Genomic DNA, 10,322 nt, shown 5'->3' with positions numbered 1-10,322 from the left:
GGGACCATCAAACACATCACTCCCCAACTACTTTCACCAGACAGATACGTCATTTTAATTTGCTGACTTCTTATAATTTGTATTTCAGACCCCTTACCAATACGTTATAGTATAATTTTTTTTCTAATATCTGCCGCGTCTTTTTAATTCATGTCTCCTGCGTCGTGTGATGATTTTAAATTCATATATTAAATCACTCATTCAACAAGGTTGTTGATGAATTTCAAAAACATCCAGACATGAAATCTTCGTACCTTCAAACTTTAATGATGAAACGAAAGGATAATGATGTTCGTATAATAATTTTAGAGAAATGATATTTGTAGTTTTATGTTATAAGTCCTGGGTGTGTAATGCTGAGATCTACATGAAATATCATCTTCTTAGTAGTAGATTTTATTTTATTATTTTCAAAAAGAATGTACAAACTTGCATATCCTAATAAAGATACTAATGTATTTTTTGTAAAGCTAGTAAATTATATATAATCATCCACTATTTAAAACAAAAACAAGTTCAATGATTGCACATGCGATAAAGTCAAGTGCTTGTTCATTGTGGGGGACTTCTCAACTTGCATGGATCTGTTTGATTTATTTTATCATTTGGTGCACATCTATGCTTTTTATGCTTCGGATACATGTGTTGTCAAAAAAGTCACACGCAGGGACGAGTCCTTTAGAATCCTGTTAAGACTTTAACCCTTCACGAGCACCGAAGAGTTGAAATGTGACTAATGCTTTTATATGAAATTGGCATGTCAAAGTCCTCGTGGAAAAATAATTGTGATCGGACTTAGGACTATGAGTGTTGAATTGTGATAATCTCAGGCAAGGTTTAAAAGATAGCCTAGCTAGGTCATGAGTTTAAGTACAAGTTAAGCTATTCATTGTGGAATTCTTTATAATTATAGAACTAATACAACGTAGAGTCAAGTTTTAGTCAAAAATTAAAAAGTGAAATATTAGCCATATTTTAACTTTTGAGATAGCGAATTCAATGCCAGTGCTCTGTCACTAAAATAGAAAGAGATTTTTATCCCTCCGTTTTTATTCACAACAAAAACAGAAAATGTAGAATTGCAGGGAAAAAAAATTTATTTCTAAGTCTCTCTTTCTGTTTTTGTTTGTTTTATTTTTTTGTTTTTGACAACAATGCATGTTGGAAGAGTGTTATAGTCTTATATATCATAAAAAAAATTTATGAAAAATGAAAGATATATGACAATTTTTATAATTTTTGATACAACTATATTTTAAACATTATTAAAAAAATTAATGTGTATTAAAAAACATTGTAGTCAATGACAAAAACATCTGAATGATGGGGCATTTTCTTGTTCTTGTATCTATGTTCAATGGATTAAAAAAAATAAAATAAAAAACCCGTATCTCCGAAACCAGCATACCTTTCATTTCCAATTTTCTAATCAATAAACTTTTAAAAAAAAAAAAAAAAGGCTTAGCAACTTCAACCACAATACCATCTTTACAGACCAGATCCAGACCCAGACCCCCCAACGACGACTAATTCATGCTCCTAAATGCTCATAACCACATGACATGTCCACAACAAAGTGATCAGTGGACCCACTGCGTGTTAAAACTCATCACATGCGCTCTTCTATGTTCCTTTCGCGTCCAAACAAAACCTCCATAGTTCAAAGACCGAGAGGCCAATCTCATTTGATACTGTTGTACTCCACTGCTACCGACACTCCCCATAATTTTCTTCTCTCTTTTCCTTTCTTGATTTTTTTTTTCCCTCCCATTCTTGGCGGCTACACACCCATCTCACCACCCCTGTAACGCACTTAAATACGTGCCATTTGCAGCTTTGCTCATCATTTCCTAACCTCACCTTCCCTTCTTTAAAACACTGCCTCTCTCTTTCCATCTCTTTCAGCCTTTCCCATCTAACACACTCACACACGACGCACAAGTGAGCCGAGCTGTGCTACGCAAAACTTTCTGCCTCTCTCTTGGTTGAAGGAAATGCCGCTAAACTTGGCGGGACGAGGTGCACTGTTCAGTGCCCTACTACGTGTCTCGGTTTCTCTCCTCTTCCTTTCCCTCGCTGGGGCCGAAGATCCCTACAAGTTCTTCAACTGGAACATCACTTACGGTTACATTTACCCACTCGGCGTTCGCCAACAGGTTTGTGGCTCAGATCTGCTGGATTCTTGGTGGTATTTTGTGATCTTGGTTTGTTTGATTTAATGGACAAATGACACCCAACGCGCGCGCGCCTTGTAGGGAATTCTCATCAATGGACAATTCCCAGGCCCTGATATTCACTCCGTCACCAATGACAACCTCATTATCAACGTGTTCAACAACTTGAACGAATCCTTCCTCCTCTCCTGGTACACACTCTCTCTCTCTCTCTCTCTCTCCCCCCCCCCCCCCCCCCCCGGCGAAAAAAAAACAAAGATCATGTGCAGTGATTAGCGCGCCCTTCGATAAACGACAGATTCGGTGTGTTACATGTTCTTCTTGTACGACACCGCCAATGTTAAGGGCATATTTGTATTTACATTGGTTTGCACCGGACAAGGCCCAACTCTGATCGTACATTTTCTTAGATTATGGTCAAGAGAATGTCTAATGTGCCCACAAAAATACATAAAAAGGTTGTCTAATGCTTTGGGGTTAGTTTCACATGCATTACCTTTTTTTAACTTTCTCTTTGTTCTTTGGCCCCCATATTTAACGTAAATCCCAAGAGAAAACTTGTGTACTGGACATTGATCTGATTAAGATCTAACTTTGCGGGTCGGACTCAGTAAATACAGTCACGGGTATAGAGAGCAGAGATTTAAAACATAAGAAGAGAGTAGACCGTGAGGAGTTCAGTTCGTTATTGGAATTCATAAATGCAGTCACTGTTATGATTCATTCATTTCATTGCATTAGAATTGGAGTAATTTCCCCTTATAAACAGAAAGCGACTCTTCTATGATTCAGTGACAGTCACAGAAATAGATGGGCGGGGCGGATTAGTGGGAAACTTTTTAAATATTTCTTAACTTATTTTCTTTTAGAGATTTAGCTGTCTTCCACTCTCTTTCAGGGATTGGTCAAACCGAGGATGGTGACCTTTGTCTATGGTTCAAACTAAACATCTGCACAATTTTATCATCAAAATATGTTTACAGTTTAAAGAAAGAACAGTAATGTTAAATATAGTATTATGATGTGAAAGTCTAGGGCAATTATTTTGAAAAAAAAGTTTTTTTAATATGGGTTTCAAATTTACTTACTTTTTTCTAAAACTAAAAGAGTGAGCGGAATTTGGCACCATGTACAAAAAGAAAAATAGGTATAATATGTAGGTTTTATTATAATCAATATTGAAATTTATATTTATATCGTCTCTGGGCAGCATATAATTCTTCGGAGTTCGCATGTAATATTAGTGACTGCAAGCTGCTAACAATTAGGCAGCTGAGATCGCAATCTCATTCATTATCATGCCCTCGGAAACTCAGTGCTTATTGAACATGGGCATGTGCAAAACTTACAATACATTATAGATGGTCTGTAAATGTAAGCAATGAATAAAAGATGTTAATTCTGTTTTCGTTTCTGGTATCTATAGGAATGGAATTCAGAACAGGAGGAATTCGTTTGAGGATGGTGTATACGGAACAACATGCCCAATACCCCCGGGGAAGAACTTCACCTATATTCTCCAAGTCAAGGATCAGATTGGGAGTTATTACTACTTCCCTTCCCTCGCATTCCACAAGGCTGCCGGTGGGTTTGGAGGGATCAGAATCCTTAGCAGGCCACGAATCCCTGTCCCCTTCCCTGACCCCGCCGGCGATTACACTGTTCTTATCGGAGATTGGTACAAGTCCAATTACACGGTAATTTCACTTTTTCTCTTTCAGCATTCGCTGGTAATGGAATCATCTTCAACTCGAGGATTTTAATGTTTTGATTCTCTGGGATTGTCACCTTGCGTTTGTGTCGGTGGCACATGGGGGTTCTTTGCTGTGAATATTAAAACATTTAACTTTTTAATGATGCTTCCTGTCTTCCGCCAGTTGTTTTCCTGACTACCTTTGTTGTTGGAACTTGGAGGAAGAGCACATTCTAAAACAATCCTACTACTGATTTTTTTGGTTCATAAATACCACAATTTTTACAGGGAGACTAGTTGAAAAACGCCAACATGCTTCTTTTTTCTTTTCTTTTTAATTATTTATTTATTTCTGTCCTTTTATACTGGTTGTCCCTTGTTCTGGATGCATCTTGTTAAACTTTGTCAGCAAATCTACCTGTTTCTTTGGCCCTTTTGGCACCTGCTGACTATGCAGATGATCATATTTTAGAACACAATTAATGCATGTTACTTTCCATAAATGTCTAGCACATGGTGACATGGATTGTTTCAGATCACAGACCATGTCCTGGTTTGTAGGTCGCACATGTTTTCCCTAGTTTCATCCTCGATAATTCGGATCGGTGAATCCCAGTGGATAAATGGTGTTCAACTTATTCGCAGTGATGGAGTATGACTTTGTTTCTGGGCATAAAAATTCTTCAAATAAACAAGTAAAAATATAAATTGATATTATACTTATTATTTTAATAATTTTTAAAAAAAATAATTCAATTTTAATTTATGTGAAAAAAATTCCGTTTATTTAAATTTTAGAAAAAATATTATCATTTATGTGACAGGCCACCACCTACTGTCCACATTCAGGACCATAACATGTTGGTTTTAAAGTTCATGAATGCAGTTTTCAAGCTTGTACATGGTGTGTAATGAATTTATGTATGTCTGTGCAGGCCTTGAAGGCTATTCTGGATCGCGGTAAGAAGCTGCCTTTTCCTGATGGAATCCTTATCAACGGTCGCGGACCCGGTGGTGTTTCTTTCAATGTAGAACAAGGTACGATCTCCTTCAAAATCTGCCAAGATTTTCTCGTATATAGTTAATTCTCCTTGGTAATGCTATCTTTGTCATGAACTTTTGGATGGGGAAGTAAAAAAAACTCATGGAAGCCCCCATTTTTGCGACATGCTAGTTAGACTCTTTACACTGGGAAGGTGTGAGGATCAGATAATAAATTGGATCAATATCTTTTTAATTTTTAATTTAAAATTGAATGCTTCAAACGAAACGAAAGATAGATACATGAAAATGAGTCCTACAACATTAATTAAGCATTTAATGCCGGTCAAAAAATTTACTCGGTCAAAACTAAAGGTTATAGAGTATATTTCATGCATATATCTGTATCCCACTTGAAATGTTTTAAGTTCAAAAACTATCTTTTCCTCAGAATCTCCCTTGATGGCATTGTGTTTTCATTGTTTTAAAGTCCATTAGAAGCCAATTGTATATATGGATTATTCTATATGTAATGTTGAAGAACTTTATGAGCACCTCATTATATCCATATGTTAATGTGAGAATTAACCATAATTATTTTGCTGTCGATTCCCATTCGTGGCCTAACATTGTAGTCTGTCATTATTAATTTACAGGAAAAACCTATAGGCTTAGAATATCAAATGTTGGGTTGCAAAACTCCCTCAACTTCCGCATTCAGGGCCACAAGATGAAGTTGGTGGAAGTAGAAGGAACTCACACTCTTCAAGTTACCTACTCCTCGCTTGATGTTCATGTTGGTCAATCTTACTCTGTTCTAGTCACAGCGGATCAGCCCGCACAAGACTATTACATTGTGGTTTCCTCTCGGTTCACCTCTACTGTCCTCACAACCACCGGGATTCTTCGTTACAGCAACTCCGCCGGCAAAGTCTCAGGTCCGCCCCCTGGTGGACCTACCATTCAAATTGACTGGTCTCTGAACCAGGCCCGCACTATCAGGTACATAAGACCCATGTCATTCCTCTCTTTTTAATCCAGGCCTGTACTTTGTACAATAACACTTTTGCCTTGTTAGTTTTTATTTGTGTCAATCATGTCAGAAAAATATTATTCCAAACTCACTTTGATATTCATACATATGGAACTAATCATCATGTCCATTACAGGACTAATCTGACTGCAAGCGGACCAAGGCCAAACCCACAAGGCTCGTATCACTATGGTCTAATTAACACAACCAAGACCATCAGGCTACAAAGCTCCGCTGCTCAAGTCAACGGCAAACAAAGATATGCAGTAAACAGTGTATCATTTGTCCCAGCAGACACTCCCTTGAAGCTTGCTGATTACTTCCAACTTGGAGTTTTCCGGGTTGGGAGTATATCCAGCAACCCTACAGGCGGTGGAATGTACCTTGACACATCAGTGATGGGTGTTGACTACAGAGCATTTATCGAGATTATATTTGAAAACACTGAGGATATAATTCAGAGCTGGCACCTTAATGGCTATTCTTTCTGGGTGGTTGGGTAAGTCACCATATTAACATTGCATAATATGTGGAATCCATGCCCGAGTTTGTTTCTGAACCATTTCTTGCCTTTTTTTCCTTTTTGGGGTCTGGTTTTTCTTGCTCTGACTAATATCTAAAAACTCTGCAATTAACGCAGTATGGATGGAGGGCAGTGGACTCCAGCTAGTAGAAACCAATACAATCTCCGAGATGCAGTTGCACGTTGCACCACTCAGGTGAGTTTCAACACTATTTCGTTTTCTCCAACTCAGAAATTCAAGCAAAATAGCATTAACATGATGGTTTGTTATTCTTGGTGAGAGTGCAGGTATATCCCAAGTCATGGACTGCTATATATGTGGCGCTTGATAATGTAGGAATGTGGAACTTGAGATCCGAGTTCTGGGCACGACAATATCTCGGACAACAGCTTTATTTGCGGGTTTATACTCCATCAACTTCACTCAGAGATGAATTCCCCATTCCAAAGAATGCACTTCTTTGTGGAAAAGCCGCAGGCCGACACACGCGGCCTCTCTAAGAATCCGCAGTTGGGTAGGGGGAAAGCCTGTCTAGCTTAGAGGGATTTTGTGTTGCTTCTTGATATTAGTATTGAGTGATTTAATGTGAGAAATGCTAATGTATCAATAGGACTCTAAATGACCTTAGCTCGAGGTCGCATTCTTTTCTAGAAAGACTCTATCCCCCTTTGTTATTCTTAAAAGTTTTCATACCTGTATTAGAACTATATATATATATATATATATATATATATATATATGAATTAAGGTGATGTTCTTCATTATCAATTCTTGTTGGGTTTCTTATACTGAGATACCCATTTTATTTGATGATTTTTTTAAACCATAATTATTGTGTTCGAGCTTAAAAATATGAATATTTAGTAATTATTCGATATTTTTAAAGTACGAGCACATGATAATCTTGTTTTATCACAGGATTTCATATCGTTATAGATTTTTTTTTTTTTATTTATTTATCATATGAGTAATTTTCATGTAATTTTTATGATAATTAACGTTGGAATGTAATGTCATTGACAATTCAAGTACTTTGTAATTTTATTTGCATAATATTTTTAAATTAAAATATTTATAATCTTGATATTTATTTTTTAAATCAATGTTCCAATTAACAATAACATGTATACCTCATGCCAATTAAAATAAAGGACTTTACCCTTCAATTATATAGCATGTACTTAGTGTAAGACTGTAAGTGTTTTTTCAAGGATATATATCTATAGTGCAAAATTAAGAGAAGTGATATGGATATAAATGGATTATACAAAAGTTACAAATTGATGTATTTTCATGTGATCTGTTAGATCTACTTTACAATAAAAACTTTACTTAAAATGAAAAGTAGTTATGTAATATTAAAATTATTTTGTAATGAAATGGCACAATTATATTTATCAAAGGAGTGCACTATGCTTGCATGTCTTAAAATTATATATTACATTACTCAATTTAAAACAAGTTATAACATAATTGTAAAGATAAGTGTATTATTATCAATTTAACTTTTATATGATATTTTTGTTGTTAAAATATTTATCTAAAATTAAGCGGGACTTTAATCTGAATAGATTAAAAAATAAAAAATAAATGCAGCAACGCGCACTCATTTCATCAAGTGTCTGTAGCATTTAAGTACAGGTATAACCGATTTGGTTTTGGACAAATTTTAGAAACTAACTGATATATACTGATTTTGCATTTTCAAGAATCAATATTATACTAATTAGCTTCCTAAGCCAATAGTTCCGATTTTACTGATCCGGTTCGGTCCAATTTTGTTCAATTTTTTTTTTTTTTGATCAAAACGCATATTGCATTCATTTAAATTGGGCATTACAAACTGGACTTATAATTCTCATTACAAGCCAACTTAAACCTCTGAAAGATCCCCAGTACACAAATGTAACTGACATGGCCTAGCCCTTGCTGCATCCTCACCAAACAATACTATTGTTTGTGAGACGAACAACACACTGTTTTGGACAGTGTGTAAGCAGCCTCTACCCGTTCAACAAACAAGTAGAATAACCACCCTAGACTAACAGTCCAAGGAAAATCAACTCTTCAGACCTAATGTCCAAGAGACTTGTAATTTTATTATACTAAGAAACATTAACCAAACAGAGATTAAAAAAACTAAAACCAAAATCGGATCCAAAGCACCGACAGGGGCTGTAAAAAGAGCGTGCACTCCACGCGCTGCCATCGGAGCATGAGACGACAGTCAGCTCCTAAGAAAACAGACGCCCCGGTCCTAGATAAGCCGCGCGTGGCGGCAGAAAAGTATCATAGGCAGTGGCGTTTGAACTTCAATCACCCCACTACGGACCGCGCGTGCTATCCACTCGCCGCTGCGTTCGGCGAACTTCCTCTTCCTTCCGACAGATTAGCACCTTTGAAGGTCCGCTGTGATGCGCGTGGAAGCCGTCGAACACCGGAGGCCAACATATCGAAACATCTCCACCAAAAAACGCCGGAATCAAAACGAAAAGAAAACGGAAGAAAAAACTCAAGAAAAACAAAGAGAAAAAGGATGAAGAGGAATAGAGGGGAAGAGGGAAAGGAAATGGAAGGGAGGAGCCAAGCTCCTCCCCCCTAGATCGGCAACACTAGGGTTTGGAAAACTTTTTTAATTTTGTTCAATTTTAAGTAAGTGTCAATGTGTCATAAAAAATGATTTATACATTTATTTAAATATAGACTTAAAGTTGATTACTAATAATATTAATATTAAGTCATAGAATATAATTAATATACTAATATATATTAGTATACAAATGTATACTAAATAATTAAAATGAAATGTAATTAATATACTAATATATATTAGTATTGCTAATGTATTATATATTTATCAAAATAAATATATTAAGAAATATATTAAGAATTTTGTAGAAATATATATAATTAATATATATTTTATATTAATAAGATCAAACAAATGTTTATATTTAAGATTAAAATTTTATATTATAAATTATAATATAAAATTATTTCATATATAATTTTTATATAATATTAAAAATTAATTATATATATAAACAGGTTAGGTCCGGTCCGGTTTAGTCTGTTTTGGTGTCAAAAAAATTAAAATATGTTATAAAATTATGAAAATAGATAGAGAAATTCAAAGATAGATAGAGAGCTCAGAGAGGTTGAGAGAGAATGAGAGATGTTCTCTTATTTATCTGTATATCAAACTTATGAATTTCTTAAAGAATTCAACGAAATATATAGGCGTACAAAGGGGACTATGCTAGCTCACTATGCTAGCACTATGCATTATGCATTTGACGACTAGATAAATATGGTCATACAATTCAAGATAGTTTATAACACTTTCCCTTTGGATGACCATATTTAAAGAATATGCCTCGTTAAAATCTTGCCAAGGAAAAACCCTGTGGGAAAAAAAACCAATGGCGAAGGAAAAAGAGTACAGTATTCATATGTATCGCCGAGTGCTTTAGGATTGCCTCATTAAAACCTTGCAAAGGAAAATCTAGTGGAATAAAACCTTAGCGAAGGAAAAAGAGTACAATCAGCACAAGTCTTCAAGACATTACTTCCCCTGAAAAGTGCATGATAACAGGTCTTCAAATCTCCACATTCCAATGTTCTGCATAATCTTCTTAAATGTTGCAGTTGGTAATGCTTTAGTGAATAAATCTGCCAGATTTTTACTTGACCGTACTTTCTTGATATCAATTTCAACTTTCTTCTCATGAATTGCAATGATCTTCTTGTGTGTATCTGAAAGATAACTCGCATTTGTACATCCAACTAACTGTGGACTTGATCCATGTTGATAAAATAATCACAACTGGATCTTTCTGTTGATCACTACTCTTCTGGAGTTGTACTCTTCTGGAGTTCTTGTAAATAACACAGTTAGTGGAGAATTCATCAACATT

General features: G+C 35.5%; 1 protein-coding gene across 1 annotated transcript; it reads left to right on the top strand.

Annotated features, from left to right (window-relative positions):
* Nucleotides 1-1,704: 1,704 nt before the first annotated feature.
* LOC122319315 (L-ascorbate oxidase homolog) lies at nucleotides 1,705-7,135 on the top strand. Its single transcript, XM_043137330.1, has 8 exons — nucleotides 1,705-2,156; nucleotides 2,256-2,365; nucleotides 3,601-3,871; nucleotides 4,803-4,905; nucleotides 5,505-5,850; nucleotides 6,018-6,380; nucleotides 6,522-6,600; nucleotides 6,693-7,135. Exons 1-8 carry the CDS (start codon nucleotides 1,995-1,997, stop codon nucleotides 6,903-6,905), a joined length of 1,647 nt encoding a protein of 548 aa, XP_042993264.1. The 5' UTR covers nucleotides 1,705-1,994; the 3' UTR covers nucleotides 6,906-7,135.
* Nucleotides 7,136-10,322: the final 3,187 nt, after the last annotated feature.

This window comes from Carya illinoinensis, chromosome 8 (assembly GCF_018687715.1).
Source record: "Carya illinoinensis cultivar Pawnee chromosome 8, C.illinoinensisPawnee_v1, whole genome shotgun sequence".
In the NCBI taxonomy this organism is placed as follows: domain Eukaryota; kingdom Viridiplantae; phylum Streptophyta; class Magnoliopsida; order Fagales; family Juglandaceae; genus Carya; species Carya illinoinensis.
The sequence above is the reverse complement of the archived record's forward strand: the minus strand, read 5'-3'. Positions and strand labels throughout refer to the sequence as shown.